General features: G+C 39.6%; 1 protein-coding gene across 1 annotated transcript in view; it reads left to right on the top strand.

The window, feature by feature from the left end:
• Positions 1-6970: 6970 nt before the first annotated feature.
• UBE2W (ubiquitin conjugating enzyme E2 W) overlaps positions 6971-20386 on the top strand; it is a 66887-nt gene continuing 53471 nt past the window's right edge. Inside the window, exon 1 of the mRNA XM_069600313.1 lies at positions 6971-7075. Within this exon, the coding sequence (XP_069456414.1) occupies positions 6974-7075 (102 nt within the window). The 5' untranslated portion in view covers positions 6971-6973. The remainder of the gene's footprint in view (positions 7076-20386) is intronic.

The raw sequence follows: 20386 nt of genomic DNA, 5'->3' as shown, positions 1-20386 counted from the left end.
TGCTGTGAAAGTGCTGTACTCAATATGCCAGCAAATTTGGAAAACTCAGCAGTGGCCACAGGACTGGAAAAGGTCAGTTTTCATTCCAATTCCAAAGAAAGGCAATGCAAAAGAATGCTCAAACTACCGCACAATTGCACTCATCTCACATGCTAGTAAAGTAATGCTCAAAATTCTCCAAGGCAGGCTTCAGCAATACATGAACCATGAACTCCCTGATGTTCAAACTGGTTTTAGAAAAGGCAGAGGAACCAGAGATCAAATTGCCAACATCCGCTGGATCATGGAGAAAGCAAGAGAATTCCAGAAAAACATCTATTTCTGCTTTATTGACTATGCCAAAGCCTTTGACTGTGTGGATCACAATAAACTGTGGAAAATTGTGAAAGAGATGGGAATACCAGACCACCTAACCTGCCTCTTGAGAAAGCTGTATGCAGGTCAGGAAGCAGCAGTTAGAACTGGACATGGAACAACAGACTGGTTCCAAGTAGGAAAAGGAGTACGTCAAGGCTGTATATTGTCACCCTGCTTATTTAACTTCTATGCAGAGCACATCATGAGAAACGCTGGACTGGAAGAAACACAAGCTGGAATCAAGATTGCCGGGAGGAATATCAATAACCTCAGATATGCAGATGACACCACCCTTATGGCAGAAAGTGAAGAGGAGCTAAAAAGCCTATTGATAAAAGTGAAAGGGGAGAGTGAAAAGGTTGGCTTAAAGCTCAACATTCATAAAACGAAGATCATGGCATCTGGTCCCATCACTTCATGGGAAATAGATGGGGAAACAGTGGAAACAGTGTCAGACTTTATTTTTGGGGGCTCCAAAATCACTGCAGATGGTGACTGCAGCCATGAAATTAAAAGACACTTACTCCTTGGAGGGAAAGTTATGACCAACCTAGATAGTATATTCAAAAGCAGAGACATTACTTTGCCGACTAAGGTCCATCTAGTCAAGGCTATGGTTTTTCCAGTGGTCATGTATGGATGTGAGAGTTGGACAGTGAAGAAGGCTGAGCGCCGAAGAATTGATGCTTTTGAACTGTGATGTTGGAGAAGACTCTTGAGAGTTCCTTGGACTGCAAGGATATCCAACCAATCCATTCTAAAGGAGATCAACCCTGGGATTCTTTGGAAGGAATGATGCTAAAGCTGAAACTCCAGTACTTTGGCCACCTCATGAGAAGAGTTGACTCATTGGAAAAGACTCTGATGCTGGGAGGGACTAGGGGCAGGAGGAGAAGGGGATGACCGAGAATGAGATGACTGGATGGTATCACCGACTCAATGGATGTGAGTCTGAGTGAACTCCAGGAGATGGTGATGGACAGGGAGGCCTGGTGTGCTGCGATTCATGGGGTTGCAAAGAGTCGGACATGACTGAGCGACTGAACTGAACTGAAAGGTCACCCAGAATAATTAAAAATTTCCAGTAAATAATTCATAATTTCCAGTAAGTTTATACAGTTGAGCAACTATCACAATAATGCAGTTTTAGAACATTTCTGTCACCGCCAAAAGAAAACACTGAAATACTTTCATGTTGTTATTTAATCACCAAGTCGTGTCTGACTCTTTGTAACCCCATGGACTGTAACCCTCCAGGCTCCTTTCTTCATGGAATTCTTCAGGCAAGAATACTGGAATGGTTGTCATGTCCTTCTTCAGGGCATCTTCCCACTCAGGGGTTGAATCCGATCTCCTGTGGTACCTGCATTGGCAGGTGGATTCTTTCCCACTAAGCCATCATGGAAGCCCATGAAATACTTCTATAGCAGTTAGTTAATAGCCACTGCCCTCAGACCCCTGAAAGAATCTCCTTCTGTGGTCTTGGAATCCCCTACACCTCACTATGATCCAAGTACAGACACCTGGCCCCCAGGGCAGGGAGCATGCACACCCTCACTTCAGCACTGAGCAGTTTCTGTTGTGCGTGGTTGGTACCTGTGCCGCATCTGTTGTTAAATAAGTTGAGTTATCCCCTCTGAGAAGGATCAGGGCAAGTGGGCATCTTTTCTGGTTCCTGATCCAGAGCTCTGCACACAGCAATCTGCTTTTGAGAAAGACTAGAAAATACACAAGCGAACGAAAAGCAAACAAGTACTATATGACATTATATGTACATGAAAGGTAGACAAGTTTCAAAAGGGGCGAAGGGTATCCATCATTGCCTCTTCAGTAAAGGCGTTCTTACCTTGAGATTGACAAACCTCTGCCCATGGATGTATTTCTGGGGGGGGGTCAGGTAACCCCTAAACTACAAATTGTATGAGCATGAATATTTTCCTGCCGAGTGGGTCCATAGTTTTTTTCATTCAGTTATTTATTTATTTTTAGCTGTGCTCGGTCCTCATTGCTAAGGGGGCTTTTCCCTAGTTGCAGCAAGCGGAGGCTACCCTCAAGTTGTAGTGTGCAGGCTTATTGCAGTGGCTTCTCTTGTGGAGCATGGGCTCTAGGGTGTGTGGGCTTCGGGAGTTGTGGCTCGAGGGCTCAGTAGCTGAGGTTCTTGGACTCAAGATCACAGGCTCAGTAGTTTCAGTGTATGGGCTTAGTTGCTCTGAAGCAAGAGGATCTTCCTGGACCAGGGATGGAACCCACGTCTCTTGCATTAACAGCTGGATTCTTTATCACTGAGCTGCCAGGGAAGCCCTTCACTTGGTTTTTAAAGGGCCCCCTGTCCCCCTCAAAAGGATAACTTTCTAAGAGGTCTACGGGAGAAGCAAGGAGGAAAGGTACTCGAGGTCTACACATCTGGGAAAAAGAATTCTTGACAGAAAGGCTTGGGGGAAGGGGAGAAAGTGAAAACAAAGTTTTCCTGAGAGTCAGTCTTATTTACAAACCAGGCATTATATAAATCAATTGTTTCTGACATGTAGAATAGGTCACACAAACCAACCATCTGTTATTTTGTTAATTTTCTTTGTCTCTTCTTAGGAGATCCACATGAAATGACTAGTTTAGAATTATTTAAAAAACACACTTTTTAAGATATGCTTTTCTTTTTTGGCTGCACTGTGCAGGATGTGGGATTTTAGTTCCCCAACCAGGGATTGAACCTGAGTCCCCTACATTGGGAGCCCAGAGTCTTAACCACTGGACAGGGAAGCCCCCAAATATGCTTTTTACAGTATCACTCTAAATTGTGGATTTGGAGTTTTTGATACTTTTTGAAATCCCTTTTATAGCTCAATTGCATTATATTAGCATTTTAAAATATAGAGTTCAATTCTTCCCTGGTGGCTCAGACTGTAAGGAATCTGCCTGCAATGCAGGAGACCAGGGTTCGATCCCTGGGTCAGGAAGATCCCCTGCAGAAGGGAATGGCAACCCACTCCTGTATTCTTGCCTGGAGAATTCCGTGGACAGAGTTGCCTGGTGGGCTACAGTCCACAGGGTTGCAAAAAGTTGGACACGACTGAGGGACTTTCACTACTAACATTTTAAAATTGTTAACTAAAGCACCCCAGTATTTCTACATAAATTACAATGAAGCCAAGTTCCTTCCTCATTTTACAACTTATAAAAGTCATTTTTAAAAACTCAACATAGTATGTCATTTCCATTGCATTTTATCTTAGACTTTAAACATAGTATCTTAGACAAATCATTGAAAATTTAGATTTTCTCTCATAGGTGCATGGAATTTGAAATCTGGAAAGAAATCATGAAGATTATACAGTCTGACTTGCTCATTTTATTGATAAGGAAATAAACTCAGGGGGGTTAAAAGCCTTGACCAAGCTTGCCCATGACAAAGCTTGGACAAGAATACAAGCCTTGGATTCCTGGCTTGGTGCCTTTCCCAACAACCAATAAACAAGCTGCTGGTTGTTATACTGCCTCTGTTTCTCTGGTGAGATCACCCAGTGGGAGACTAAGAATAAACTACTCTGGAGAGACACAGACTCAAGTAAGGACAAGCCGACTCTGCCTCTTTACGCCCCAACAAGCATATTCTCATAGGACTGCTCCTAACTCACCAGTCCACTGAATCTCTAGAATTCAAACATTCATAAATCATTTGACGTTATCAATATTGCAGGAGTTGCCCACTGATCCCTCTCTGGATCCTTCAACTAATTCATCAATTTGTTTTCCCATATTTCTTTCCTTTCCTGCCAGAAAGTCCAGTTGCTTTAGTCTTCTGTGTTATAGACTGTTCCTTTTCCTTGGCAGGGAAGACCTCAGGCACATATACAGCTTGTGTCCCTTCTGGTTTTTTTCTTCCAGGAAAGTGGAAGTGGGGGTAGTTTGTAAGATGAAGGAGAATGAACCCCTTGAACCTGATGATCATTTCTTTCTTTCTTTTTTTAATGTACAGTTCTTCAATACAGTTTGATGAGTTTAAAAAATTTATTTATTTATTATTTATTTGGCTGTGACCAGTCTTAGTTGCTATGTGCTGGCTTCTCTCTGTGGTGCTTGGGCTCAATAGTTACCCCTCGACACATGGAATCTTAGTTCCCTAGCCAGGGATCAAACCGCATCACCTGCATTGGAAGGCAGATTTTTAACCACTAGACAACCAGAGAACTTCCCTGATGGTCATTTCTAATTGCTGTGGAAATTTAAAAATGAACATCATTATCAAATCTAATACAGTAATTATTCCTTACTATTATATAATACCTATTTTATGTTTAAATTTCTCCAGCTGTCTCCCAAATACCTTTTATACAGTGGTTTGTTTGAATCAGGATCCAAACAAGATTAACATACTGCATTTGTTTAATATGTCTCATGTCTCTTTTATTGCAAATGATGCTATTAAAAAGATACTTTAAGGGTGAGGGAAGCTTTATTGTTGCTGAACTGTTTTCTGAAGAGGCTGTACCAATCTTACTTGTTTAGAGTTTATAAGAGCTCCATGTCCTTTCCTACTTTTGGAATTGTCAGGCATTTTATCTTTTGCCTATCTGATAGCAAGCACCACTCTGTAAAGAAATGAGATGTGTGAAAAAAACAAACAAAACAGAACAAAAACTGAAGAAATGAGATGTGAGTCTGGTCCTCAAACGTTGTATAATCATTTTAGATATAAACATTTCATGTTTCCTGGAGATAATGATATGTTCCCACTCCATCTGATAGTCACTGTTTTAGCTCCTGAGTACATCAGGATCTTTTATGTACCAATGAAAGAATAAAGAAGATAGTGAGGTAATTATGTCCTATTTAATATTTCCTGGAAAGATATGACTGGTACTGACTTTTCCCTCCTGTGACGATCTTAACACATATAAACCCCAAGGGGTCAGATGTTGATTTTACTGTGAGGAGTGTTAAGACTCCTGTAATCCCTTTTCTTCCTTATTAGTATTTGTCATGGCAAGGTGTTGATTCTGATGATGTCATAATGCTTTGTTTGTGGGGTTAAAGTCACTTACACCTTAGGAAGAATCAGCTTTTAAAGTGAACTGTAAATGGTCACGTTTGATCTTCTGAGATCATAGGGATAAAGATCTCCAGAAGAAAATATATCTGGAAAAGCTCTCTTTCATGATATGAGATTTACTCAGCTGAAATGTAGGCAACACAACTGGGCTGACATTTAATATGTTCCTGGGTCATCCTTGGTTGCCAAGAGCCTCCAAACATTCCTCAAGGACATAGTCATTTTGTACAACAAAGGGAAAACCAGTCCATTTCTAGGAATCGGGTGGAAGTTTGAGAAAAAAAAAAAAAAAGTACATCAATATAAATTCCTCTTCAGTGATGAAGAATAGGGTGTTTAACATTATACCATAGAATAATTAGTGTATTTTAAGGATCTTTCCCCCTTTTTGAACACATTTTACGTTAGAGAATTTCACAGAGAACATTGTGATCTAAGGAGTGGGAAGGATGGTATCCTATGTTGCTCTTATATTTAAATCTCATATACATTTCTAAAAAGAACTTCAAGTTAATGACAGATTTTAAGGTTTCATTCTGGTAAAATAAAAGCTTTCTACTTAATGTATCAGCCACCTACATGGGAAAAAAAAAAGAACAGGAAGTGCAAACCTTTGGCTTTCATTTTCCTGTTATAAATCAGTAACATCTTCAGTTCTGGAACAGCGTTTAAATGCGTGGCTTCTTATAAACGTTGGGAGAACTAGTGTATTTCCAGAACAAATTCTGTGTTTTCAGCTCTCCCTACTCAAATACATCCCTGTGTCAAATGACCACAAAACTGCCCACCATGAAACAGGCTTCAGAGGAGTCTAGATGTGATACAAGTGTATACAAGTGTATATTGTAACATGACACTGATACATTAAAAACAATTTCACGTCTAGGGTCAAATCGCTATAACCAAATGTTAATGCTATTACAACTTAACTATTACTGACACACGGGAAGTTTCAACTGAGGGTCTAGGGTTAAGGGGAGAAATTGTACATGAAAGAAAAACTTCAAAACGTTCCCTTTCCCCTCAGGCAAGTTTCGGCTCTACAAATCTATCCTTTCATTTAAAATATCCAAGTGCTGTTCTGCCCTCAATTCTTATTGTAGAAGGAAATCTGTGTCTCTCTCTTCCCCAAATTAGGGATATAAGAAGCCTTCCGGGTCCGTAAAGAACAGAAAACAGCCCAGCAGGAAGTTTCATCTTGCCCAAAGCTGTGAAAGTGGGCATGGTGGTGTGGAAAGAAAATACGAAAGGTAAAATCTGTAAATCTTAACACCTGTGGTTGGGAAAACAAACAAAAACCTCATGGGCCTGGATATCATCAGGATCTCGGGGTATAGACAGAAAAAACCAACAATCGTGGTTCGGGTCAGAACCCGAGCAGCGTTTCCTAAGTGATCAAGGTAGCCAGTGGGTTCTGCTGGAGGCCGGAGAGCTCTACGCGACCAAAGGTAGGGACAGCACCATTCACCGAGCCCTCGCTTGCCCCTCCCCCGCCCGGGCTCATAGCCCGCCAGCCAATCCCCTAGCGCCATCCCCTTCCCATCGGAGGCCCCGCCCCCCGCGCCCGGGATGCTGGGCCCCCGCGGCGTGACGCGAGCACGGCAGCTCCGCCCCCTGCGTCTCTGGCCTCGCCGGCCTTGGGGGGATGGTTCCATCATGGCGTCAATGCAGGTAAGAGGAGTTTGCAGCATCTGGGCGGGCTCCGTTGCCGCGGGGAGGATGAGAGCCTTTCCTCCGGGGGTGTGTCTGGGACTCTGGGGCACCCGGGCGGGCTCCGGAGCGGCCCCGGAGACCGGTCCTTCCCACCTTCAAGGCGTTGGGGAGGGGTGAGAGGCGGCGAGAAGAATGGGGGGTCTCGGTCTGTCGAAGCGGACACCAGCCGGCCGGGAAGTTGGGGGATAAAGAAGGCTAAAGGGGAGGAAGGAGCGAAGTTTGATGTTGGCTCCGCGGCGTTGGTCTCGAATCACCTCCGGCTCACACGGACGACTGTCGCCTGCCTGCCTCCGGGCCCAGGGATGCCTTTTCCACCGCGGTCCCCGGCTGGGCGGAAACAGCTGCTCTCGCCGTTGTCGCCGGGGCAGGGGCGGCCCCGAGAGGGGCTGAGTGTGGGGAGCCGAAAAGGCGTTCTGGGAGAAGGCGGCTGTTCGCAAAGGCGTTTCGCGGCCTCGACTCAGGCCTCCCACGCCCGGGCTCCCTGGCTGAGAAGTCCCTCGACTCTCCTTTTGACTCTTAGTCCTTTGCCTCAGGGGTACCTTCCTCTATCAGCCTTCGCACTCGCAACCAACAGAGGTCCCGCAGCTCATTTTCTCACTCGCCGAAGCTGCCCTGAGCCCCTCAGAATCATTTTCCGCCTAACAGGCTATCTCCCCGAAGGACGGATCACCAGCCCCTTATACCTCCCGGGATAGCTCACCCTCCAATCTTTTTATTTCCTACAGTGCCCCACCCTTGCGGTCGCGGTTAGGCTACAGCCCTTTGCCCTTCTTCCCCAGACCTTAGTGGCACCTTAGTTTGGTAAGAGGCGTTTGTTAACCCATGTTATAGCTACCTGACTTGGCAACGCGTGGTTTTCTGGTTTTCCAACTTAATAGATTCTTTTTTTTCTTTTTCCAAATCCAAAGAGTTGTGTTTTTTTTTTAACAGACAAAGATGGCATCCACAATTGCAGTTTTGTAGAGATTAACTCTGCGTTATCAATAGCTTGCATTTAATTTATAGATGAAGACTAGCTCTGTCAAAACAGAAAGAGAAGGCAGAACTCCCCTTTGAAGTGTCAGCTGAGCGCTTTTTAGTTTTAACAGCATCTTAAAGAGACCACGTTTTTCTTAGAAGGATTTTATATGCTTTTGTTTCTAGAAGAATAAGCAAGTTTCCTTATCTCCCTGCCGATTTTTTCTCTTTTTAGGCGAGAACAGTGCTTTTCTTTTAGCTCTTTTCTGCATCTTCTTCCTTTTTTGTGCACGTATTTGCTTCACATTTACTTCTGTGCTTTTGTGTTATCTGTCCCCTTTCAGCCTGTTCTCCGTACAAGACTCTTTTTACCTTTGCTTCTAGCTCTGGACTTTACTGCAGAATCGAAAAAAAAAAATGTATATAACATTCCTAGTTGAAGAATGTCATGAAACAGTCCAGAGAAAAAACAAAAACAATTTCAGGAAACATTATACTTTACCGTAATCTCCCCAGAGACTTTAGAGAGGTTTCGTCATTTGAGGCCAAAAAAGGAACTGTAGAACAGGAGTTGAACAGTAGATCGGCTATGTGACCAATTTAAGATTATTTGTGTTAAGATTAAAACCATTCTTTTTAAGAACAAAAAGATTAAAATCCGCAGTACTAGTGATGATATTGGCAGAGGAGTATAGGGATAACTGATTTGCTGATTAAAATTAGACCTTTAGTGTCTGGAAAAGGCAGATTTCAAAACTGAGTCAGTACAAAACTTAATGTTAATAGTCTGGACTTTTACATGGTGACTTAAGCAATAGACACAATACTTGGCAGTGTAATACTGCATTTTTCTGTGTCCCAAGTACCTCTGTCTTTTCACCCTTTATTCCTTTATGTCTTCTGATTAGTCCATTTTAATTAAAACTAAATTCTTCTTTTTATTTGTATTTTAGAAGTACTGGATACAGATTCTCTGGTAGTATCTTTATTTTTTAAGTATTTTATTGAAGCATAGTTGATTTACAACATTTTGTTTCAGGTGTTCAACATAATGATTCACAACTTTTAAAGATTATACTCCATTTATAGTTATTAGTAAATATTTGCTATATTCCCTGTTCTGTACAATATATCCTTGTAGCTTGTTTTATATGTAGTAGTTTGTACTTTAGCTTGTACCTGTTAACCTTGTCTCCCTATGTCGCTTCTCTCACTTTCCCTCTCCAATGATAACTACTAATCATATCTGTGAATCTGTTTCTTTTTTGTTACACTTACTAGTTTTACTTTTTAGATTTGATATGTAAATGATATTCTACAGTGTTTCTTTCTCTGATTTATTTCACTGAACATTATACCCTCCACATGCATCCATGTTGTTGCAAATGGCAGTTTCACTCTGTTTTATGACTAATATTCCATCGTGTGTGTGTGTGCACGCACGCACATGCATGCATCAGCATCTTATTTATCTGTTCATTGGTTGATGGACACTTACGTAGCTTCCCTATCCTGACAACTATAAATAGTGCTGCTGTGAACATTTGGCTGCATGTATCTTTTCAAATTAGTGTTTTTGTTTTCTTATACATACCCAGTAGTGGATCATATAGTACTTCTAATTTCCATGTTTTGGGGGACCCTTCCTACTGTTTATCATAATGGCTGTACCAATTTACATTCCCACCAACAGTGTGCAAGGGTTCCTTCTTCTTTTATGTCCTCTCCTGATAGTATTTGAAAAATATTTTAATATAGATTAACCAAGCTTTTTGAAACACAGCACTTCTCTGTGTGGTTATTCTGTGTCTTTGCACAAAATTTTTTCCTGACTATCTTAATAACAAAGTTTAACTCTTCAAGACAAATAAATTATACCTAAAACAGCAACTAGGTTATATTTGTTCATTTACGCATCAGTTATTTTTTGAGGGCCCTCTATGTCAGGTATTCATCTAGCTGCTGAGGATACAGCAATGAACAAAAGCAGACAAGGTTTCTGCCTTTGTGGGTGTAATAGTCTGGTTAGGGGTGATGGGTAAGAACAAAATGTTTAAGTTAATTGCTATTATGTTAGATGGCTATAGTGCTATAGAGAAAACTTGTGGAAGGAGGTTACTAAATGTTTTTTGAATTTTAATTAGAGTTCTTAGGAAAAAGTAAGCTATACATGAATGCTGCTTTAACCATGTCCTTACCTAAAACATTTTCAGTAGATTTCTTCATCTTACCCACACCAGGGTATTACTGCTGATGAAGAGGTTACTTAACCTGTAAGGGGAACTGTGTTTTAAAAGTACGCATATTATGCAAGTATATATAAGACTTACTACCTGTATTGATAAAGATGAAATAATTTAGCCGTAAGGATCATCAGGATAGCAAGTAAGGGTGGACTTTCAATTTCTTTTTTGGAGAGTATGTTGTTTTGTCTTTTTTGAAAAAAATTTATTGAAGTATAGTTGATTTACAGTGTCATGTTAATTTCAGGTGTGTAGCACAGTGATTCAGTTTTACATATCTATATGTAGATAGATGTAAAGGGCTTCCCATGTGGCTCAGTGGTAAAGAATCCATCTGCCAGTGCAGGAGACACAGGTTTGATCCCTGGGTCAAGACGGTACCCTGGAGAAGGAAATGGCAATCCACTTCAGTATTCTTGCCTGGAGAATCCCGTGAACAGAGGAGCCTGGCAGACTACAGTCCATGGGGTCACAAAGAGTTGGACACAACTGAGCACACCTGCACATAGTGACTAAACAACAACAACAGCATAAGATATACAGTTATATCTGTTGTTTTTCAGATTCTTTTTGGAGAATGTATGTATCTTAAAGCTGACATTGTAACTACTGTAGTATACTCTATCTGTGCCTTGCAACCTTTTTTTACATTGTAGCACACATAGAAAATAATTTTGGAATTGCACACCAGGGTGGATGAGATTGTTAGAGGGTGGATAAGATTGTTGGAGGCTGGAAGCACCTGGCTGGGCAGCTCGCAGCAAAACATTGGGAATGAGGATCAGTGTTCTGGTACACCCATAACGCTGGGGAAACTTCTGCTCCATAGTTTTGCTAGAGTTGTTCTTCAACATACGATTCAAGACTGTGGTTTTCAGATTTCTGTGAGCCCTTTGAGATGTTTTTTTTCCCTATTTTTGCTTTTTTTTCTTTCGTTTTTTTCCCTGCTGTTTCTTCCTAGAACAGGCACAATCACCAAGTAAGATATGCTTAGATTTTGTTTTAAGAAACCATTCTTAGAGAATGGTGGGCTCATGATGGTACTTAAACTTTACAGAGTTGAATAAATAGATTTACATTAATTCTGATGATTCTAGAAATCTTAAACTATTAAGTGGAAAGTTGGTCATACCAATTGTTTAGATTTAGCATTTTAGGGACTTAGATTATTTGGTACAGACTTTCTTAGAGCATTATTAGAGTGAATTTTTTATGTGATTCAAAACATTTCTTAAAAGTGGAGCAATATTAGGGCATTCTGTTTTCAGCTAAACCATAAAGTTGGATTTTTTTGTGTGTGTTTCTTTTTTCATTTTGTTCTTAATCTTTTTTTTTCTTCCCCATGGGCTCATTTCATATTATGAAATGATTGATTAATTTTGCCTCCTGGATATATTTTCTGATATTAGATTTTAGCTGTTTCATTCAGACTTCTTTATGTTGGAAGTTTTTTAGTATACCTGGTATACTTTTCTAATTTGACCACTAGATTTATTAATTTTAGATAATAAACTACCTTTGCTTTATGTCTTAAGATCTTAGTTCATCAGTGTATAGTAGTTGATACTTTAGCAGTGATATAATTGAGAGAGATGATCAGTTGAATTACTCTTGTGGATTTTCTTCATTTTCTTCCTCTTAATTGGGTCTTATACTGACTCTTGATTTGGCTAGATGGAGGGAGATTGATTTTGAATATGTGCTTATTTTTAGATGACTTAGAAACAATAAATTATTTTGGGTTATTCACAACTCTGCATTGTTGTTTACTCAAATAGTTGGTTCTAGCGATTGAGAGAGAGTGTGGGTTCTTGAAAATGAAAGTGTTAGTCACTCAGTCATGTCCAGCTCTTTACGACCCCATGGACTGTAGCTTACCAGGCTCCTCTCTGTCCATGGAGTTCTCCAGGGAAGAAGACTGGAGTGTGCTGCCATTTCCTTCTCCAGGGGAACTTCCTGACCCAGGGATCAAACCTGGGTCCTCCTGCATTACAATCCGGGTCTTTACCATCTGAGCCACCAGGAAAGCCCGAGGGAAGTGATTGAGAGATAAGAGTATGAGTTCTTTCTGACATTATTATAGTCATATTACTTGACAATTAGATTCCATATGACTATTTGTTGATATCATCATGAAGGGTTACACTTAATCAAAGGTGAGAAAACTGACTGTCATCACGGATCCTGAGGCTTACTAAGCAGTGGAGGCTTGCGGAGTATACCTAGAATTATAGTACCTGAGAAGGTTGGCTAGATACTGGCAGGGAATGGGGCCAACACAGAGCTGTTGGAGCAAGTGCTGAAGGAAAAGGGAAACAGCAAAGAGTAGAATTGAAGATGTTCTGTGTCAGTGATAGACTTAAGTAGATAGTAGACTTCACCAAACAAAAGCATAAAGCTGGGGTCATTATCTTTTCTTAATTCTTACAGCAGTCATTGTGGTATTTTTCTTTTGGCTATTAATCAATTGTTGCTTTACAAGATGCCTTCTATTTTTTGTCCTAAAAGTGTTGGTTTGGATCTCTTATTTTAATTTTTTAGGTCTCTTCCACTTCTTTGGCCATAGATTCGATAAGAACCAAAAAAAAAAAAAAATCCTCTCTCATTGTCCCTTAAATGTGCACATAGTGATTACAGTGAGTGCTTGTCCATCACTTGACACAGCAAATTCTGCGTTAATTCTATTTTAGAGAAATCTAATAAACAGTTCTCTTAGTAGAAAGGTTGGGTACCTATAAAGAAATAATTTAAAATTCATTTTTATATTACATGTATATTCCCTTCAAAGCTGGCTTATTTTCTTGATTTATGTGTGCCATAACTTTAGTGTTTTTCAAAGTATTTACATTCTCTCTGGATTCTTACTCCAGCCTTGTAAAATGGCACATCAAATCCCATTTCAGTCTAATAAAAAGAGTGCTTTTTGATAAATAATCACTTATTTGAGAAGTGACTTACCCAAAATTTTATAGCAACTGAGTACTGAAGCTGATGCTGTTAAGATGTAGGTAATGAACATACTAACAGGTTTGATCTTGTAGAGAAATCATGGAGATATTTAACTCTTCAGTCAATAATTTACCATTCACTAAAATATTTTATCGCTTCTATAGCTAAGAAAATGAGAGGAAAATGTTCCTTATATTTTAAAATGTAAAGTTACTTTATGTATCAAAATTTTTACAAAAGTTATTTATGCATATACTTGATCGTTGAATAAAACTATAATGGCAAACCGTTAGTATTCAAAGATAGTCTTTATTCTTAAGAGTTTTTAGAAGGATGATGTGGCATTTTTCTTTTTTAAAAATATTTTTTCTTATGCTGAGAACTCGTTTTACTTTTGGCTATGCTGGGTCTCCCTTGCCATGTGGTCTTTTCTGTAGTTTCAGAGAATGGGGGCTACTCTAGTTGAAGAGCGCAGGCTTCTCCTGCAGGGGCTTCTCTTACTGCTGAGCAGGGGCTCTAAGGACTGTGGGCTTCAGTAGTTGCAGTTTCCCGGCTCTAGGTCACAGGCTCACGAGTTGTGGCAGAAGGGCTTGGTTGCTCCGCAGCGTGTGTGGCATGTGGGATCTTCCTAGAGAAAGGATAAAACCTGTGTCTCCTTCATGGGCAGGTAGATTCTTTATCACTGAGCCACTAGGGAAGCCCTGACATTTTTTCTGAAAATAAACTAATACATAGTATTTATCTAGGTTGAGCCTTTGTTCAGATAAATTTTATTGCATCTTTATATCATTGTCTGCTTCATTGTTTTATCTGTGAAATACTTCTTCATGTTTGTCAGGTATTTTTAAAATGTCTGTTTGATAGCCTTTATTTGTGAATGCTGGTTTTGGAGAACCACAAATGGTGCATGCCTTTGAGTTATTTTTTTCCTGAGAAAAATTGTATTCTCATTCAGTTGCTTTTATAAAAACTTCATTAGAAAAAAGCGCCCAAGATCTAGAATCGAAAGACCTGGATTCAGGCTCTGTTTCACTGCTTAACAGCTGTGTTATACAAAAACCAGTGTGTAGTGTAGCGGTTAAGACAAAAGTAGGTGAGCAGAGAGGTAAGCATTTGTAAAACTCCTTTGTTTACCTTCCCAAACCTTTCTGTAATATTCCCCATGTGGTGCTTGGCAAAACTTGATTCTTCCAGTTGTTCAATTAGAAACCTTGGTTTCATCCCACTTCTTAGTCAAACCATCAGCAGATTCTGTTGACCTCTACCTGCAAAATAAATTAAGAATCCAACCATCTAGTCTTCTGGATCATTGTGTGTGTGCGTTCGTGCTAAGTCGCTTCTGTTGTGTCCAACTATTTGAGGCCCTATGGACTGTAGCCTGCCAGGCTTCTCTGTCCATGGGATCTCTAAGCATGAACACCGGAGTGGGTTGCCATTCCCTCCTCCAGGGGGTCTTCCCAGCCCAGGGATTAAACTCCTGTTTCTTACGTCTCCTGCATCAGCAGGCAGGTTCTGTACTACTGGAGCCACCTGCATCATTACCTGATGTAAATCATCATCATATGTCATCTGCTAAGTTGCTTCAGTCGTGTCCGACTCTGTGCGGCCCCATAGACGGCAGCCCACTAGGCTCCCTGTCCCTGGGATTCTCCAGGCAAGAACACTGGAGTGGGTTGCCATTTCCTTCTCCATCTGTCATCTACATTGTATCAATAGCTTCCTAACTGGTTTCCCTGCTTCTGCACCTTTCTCAATTCATCGTTTAGATTCTTTCAGAACAAAAGTCAAATGTTACTTCACTCACATCCATACTGTGGCTTCCCTTTATTGGAAATATAAGCTAAAATCCCTGTTAGTGACCTAGAAAGGCCTTACATTATCTATCTCTTTCAGCACCCTCCACACTTCTTTGCAGCTACATGGACCTCCCTTTTGTCTTTGCCCCTGTTATTTCCTCTACTTGGAGTGCTTTTCTCCACTTATCTGATGGCTCACTTCCTTTTTTTGTCTCAGATCTTTGTTCATGTGTAATTTTCTAAGAGAAGCCTTCCTTGATGACCCAGTACAAGATAGTTCTCGCATCCCTGGCATTTGCAGTGCCCCTTAACCTGCTAAATGTGATCTTTATATGCCTGGCATATAGTTAATTAATACAGTGTTTCTGCTGGACATACCCCAGTGCCTGGCATGTAGACCTTCAGTAACTATCAGTGGAATAAGCACAGGTTTGAATTCAGATAAACTTTGTTTGAATTCTAGCTTTGCCACTTAAAATCTGTGTAACCTTTTTTTTTTTTTTTTTTTAAACCCATCATATGAGGTAAAATTACAAATCACTTCATGTCATAGATCTTTGGAACTGTTTGTGAGTTATAACTCTGTAGGCCTCTTATTTGTGTAAACTATCTCTGTCAGATATTCACTTAAAATTTTTTTGATTCCTGGTTCTTTGTTGCCTACCAACAAAGGCTACCAAAAAAGCAGATTTCCTTTATATGAAGTCTCTCCTTGTGTTTACACACCACAGGAAGCAGAGAGGAAGTATGATTTCTAATTTGTGTGTATTCTTTGCCAGTCCTCTTCAAAGTTTTTAGAGTTAGCCAAGTAAAATCTTGAGCCTTCTACATCAATTTTAAATGGCAAGTTCAGTTTTTTCCTTTTTTAAATTGAAATACACTAATGTATCATAAAACTTAACCTTTTTTTAAAGTATAAAAGTCAGTGGCATTTAAAATATATTCACACCCATGGTCACGAAAAGAGTATATTCATAAACTCACCCCTAAAAGAAACCCCTTAGCCATTATCAGTCGCTTTGTTCCCAGTGTATCATGTTACCTGGTCCCCTTCTTCCTCTACTCCCACCCTTGGAAATCACTAATTTGTTTTCTATCCTTATAGATTTGCCTGTTTAGGGCATTTCATATAAATGGAGTCAGGCAACATGTGGCCTTTGGGACTGGCCTCTTCCACTCAGCATAATGTTTTTGAGGTTCATCCATATTGTAGCTCGTATATCAGTACTTTGTTCATTGTTAGGCTAATAGTCCATTTTATGGTTATACCACAGCTTGTTTATCCACCAGTTAATTGACATTTGGTTTGTTTCCTGTTCCTGTCAGGTAATTGACTATTTGTATTATGTCTACTTTTTGAATAATGCTGCTATGGGTATTTATAAACATGTTTTTGTGTGGACATGTTTTATTTGTCTTAGGTGTATACCTAGGAGTGGAATTGCTGAGTCATTTGGTAACTCTTACGTTTAATGTTCTAAGAAACTGCCAGACCTTTCCATGTCAGCTGTATTATTTTACATTCCCATGAGCAGTGTGCAGAGTTTCCAGTTGTACATATTCTGGCTAATATTTGTTGTCCATTTTTTTAAGTGTAGCTGTCCTAGTGGGTGTGAAGTGATATCTCATTGTGGTTTCTCTTTGCATTTCCTTAATGACTAATATTGGACATCTTTTCTTGTTTTTATTGGTACATTTCTTGGAGAAATGTCTATTCAAATCCTTTACCGTTAAAAAAATTATCTTTTTATTGTTGACTTGAGAGTTCTTTCTTTGTATATTCTGAACTTATTAGACATTTGATTTGCAAATATTCTTTTATTCTATGTTTGCACATTCTTCCTGGTATCCTTTGAAGCGTAAATATTTTTAATTATGATGAAGTCCAGTTTTTTTCTATTTTCATTTGTATTTTTGCTTTGTGTCATTACTTAATTCAAGGTCATGAAGACTTGCAGTTTATTATACTTCTCTTCTGAGAGTGTTATGGTTTTAGCTCTTACATTTACATCTTGATTTATTTTGAGTTAACGTTTGTATATGGTTTGAGGCATATTTAGCCTTATAGCATTAATATGGCAAGTTGTTTTGTTTTGGAGTTGTGTAGATCCACGATGAGGATCCATCAGGTTTGATAATATTCAACTGGATTCAAGTTATTTCTTTTGGTGAGTGCAGCTATTTATTATCTGTTTTCAGATAAGAGTTTATATTGTAGCCCTACTACTAAAAAATGTGATTGTAATCCTAATAAACTATTACCGAGAATATAGTCATATGTTGACTTTTATTATAATTAAAATAGACATATCAACTTTGGTTTTTAAACTTGGAAAAGCATTGAGCCACTGGACATTTTAGAGGTCATCTAGTCCAACCATCATACCTTTAAATCATTGCTGAATTTTCTGATTAGTGATCGTTGGTAAAATGTTTACTTTTGTACTTCATGGAAGGCATATGTTGAGCAAATTGAGTATATAGTTCTTTTTTAGTATATAGATTTTATATGAGAAAAAATGTCACAGAAAAAATGTCCCTTAGATATGAAAACGAATTTAAAGATTGTAGTGGAGAACATTAAGTAGCTGGGCATATTGGTGCCATCTTTGCTCTTTATATTGCTTAGTGGAAACCTCATAAATTCCTGTCTTTTGAGCTACCTTGATTTGATATTTCTACAGTCTATCCACATGATTCATAGATTCTGTACTTGTGAATCCACCTACTTGATAACATTTATTTGTAACCCTGAAATCAATTCTCAGGGTGCTTTTGTGGTGATTTGCACACATGTGCAGAGTGGGAAGGTTCTGCTCAGGTGCACAGAGCAACACTGTTATACAATAAACAAATACCCTTCCTTGGGTCTGTTGCCACTTTTTTCACATTTTTGTGCTTGTGGCGATTTCACTGTTTAAAGTGGCCCTCAGGAATACTGGAGTGCTGTTCAGTCTTTCTACTTCCAAGAAGACTGATGTGTCTTATTCAGAAAAACCTGTGTGTTAGATAACCTTCATTTAGGCATGTACTGTTGCCCTTGGGTTCAGTGTTGAGTCAGCAATATATATTAAGAACTCTTTAAATAGGAGCACACAAAAACTAAGGTTATTATTAATTGGTTGAATGTGAGCAGAGGATTACAGGAACCTAACCCTGTTTTCCCCTGGGAATAGTGGTTCACTATTTGCTAATTAAGTATTTGCTGTGACTTTATAGAATGTTACTACTGTGAGTAATGAAAATTGACTATATTTTTATTTAAATTTCAGTTCCCCTTTGATCTGAAATGTGTTGAAGCCATGTTAAAACTGGTAAAATGTAATGTCACTCTGATCAGGTTCCTTGTTCACCTTTTTCCATTTTCTGCTTTAGATACTGTCCCTCAGTTGTTTTTTGTTTTTTGTTTTTTTTTTACTTACCCACATAGTGCAAGTCAGTGATTTTCAATGTTGGCATTATGTTGAAGACACCTAGGGAGCTTTAACAACAACTATCCCCAGAGACTAATTGGTCTGGCATTCATCCTGGATATTGAAATTTTTCTCAACACCTTGTTAAGCCTGATCTGCTACCTAAGTTGAAAACTTATCTAGCTACAGTGGGAAATTTTAGCTGTGCAAATTACGTAAATTGTATAAGATATAATACTTATCCTTGGACCAGATTTAGCGTTCAGGAGATGGTAGACCTTTCAAAGTTGATGCCTCTGGAGAGATCTTTTTAAGAACCAAAGTTGAGGCTATGAAACTGTTTTATGTTCCTGGCTGATGAGGGTTTTCTGTAGTATCAGCGCAAATGTTGACTACCTTGCAAAAATCTCTTGTTCTGATGGCTACTTTATACAAAGAAACAAAGTATCTGCTGTAAGAGTTTTTCTGGAGGAGGATTAGTAAAGGAAATACATTTGAGATGTGGCTGCTGGGAACTTGCCTGGTGGATGCCACAGGCCAGAACTGAGTTCACAGGCCTCCAGTGAACACCCTGCATGCTGCAACCGAGATCCGGTGCAGCCAAATACATACATACATGTTTTTTAAAACAGATGTGGCTGCTGGGTGACCCTCCAGGCTTAGTTGTGAGCTGAGTGATTCTTCTGTGCCAGGTGTGTACCTGGACAAACACATTTTGTATCAGGAATCTTTGGAGTTGCATGTGAATAGTTACCAATCTAAGGTTGTTGGGTTGTGGGGTTTTTGTTGTTGTTGTTTTAAATAATCTTAGGGATCCTATATTAAAATGTAAATAGCCCTTGGAACATTAGTCTTGTTTTTAGTCTTTTGGCCATTATTGTTATGCAATAATGCATAACATTATGCAGCTCCCATGTTAGGCCTATGCCAAGAGCTTTTTGTCTGTTAGAATCACAGAGAATCAGGCTCTTTATGATTCTGGGGCCTGAGTCTATTTTTCCTGTCTTTAGGTTGAACTGGATATTACTGTAAACGTGTAGATTTTGTCAGTAGCTTTTACTTGCTGTGAATACTTAGCAGCTCTTTTTAGTCTCTTTTTATAGTGAGCTTCCGTTTTGCATATACTTCCCTGGTGGCTCAGACGGTAAAGCATCTGTCTACAATGTGGAAGACCCGGGTTCGAGCCCTGGGTTGGGAAGATCCCCTGGAGACGGAAATGGCAATCCACTCCAGTACTCTTGCCTGGAAAATCCCATGGACAGAGGAGCCTGGTAGGCTACAGTCCATGGGGTTGAAAAGAGTCAGACACGACTGAGCGACTTCACTTTCACTTTCCGCTTTGCATTCTGGGTAACTTTCACAGTTCCCAATTTTGTTCTCATTGTTCCTGAGGGTTTTTTTGTGTTTTTTTTTGACTTATCTTGCTGTTACATACTCTTTCTACTGTTTATACTGTTTTTTTGAATTCACATTTTACTCAAAATCTCCATTAGTCCTTTAAAACTTTATACCTGGCATCATGAATCCACCAAACTGAGTCTCAGTCTCACAGCTGTACACATTTTTTTTTACCTCGTATGTCCTCATAGCACTCTTTACCTCTTCCATAGGATTTTTCACTTCTGCCTTGTACTTTTATAAAGGTACTTTATTGATTTTTAAGTCACTGAGGGCAGTGTGCTACTGGTAGTAAGCACTCAAGTAAAAATAAAGAAATACTTTTTTCAAAATAGGTCAGAAGTGCTATCAAAATGTTGCCTTTTTGCCCTATCCTTTGTTTTGGCTTCTGCCCTGACCCAATTAGGGCTTCCAGGGTGGCTCAGACTGTAAAGTATATGCATACAATGGGGAGATTTGTGTTTGATCCCTGGGTTGGGAAGATTGCCTGGAGAATCCCATGGGCAGAGGAGC

Source organism: Ovis canadensis, chromosome 9 (assembly GCF_042477335.2).
Source record: "Ovis canadensis isolate MfBH-ARS-UI-01 breed Bighorn chromosome 9, ARS-UI_OviCan_v2, whole genome shotgun sequence".
NCBI lineage: Eukaryota > Metazoa > Chordata > Mammalia > Artiodactyla > Bovidae > Ovis > Ovis canadensis.
Note: the sequence above shows the minus strand (reverse complement) of the source record. Positions and strands in the feature narration are given on the sequence as shown.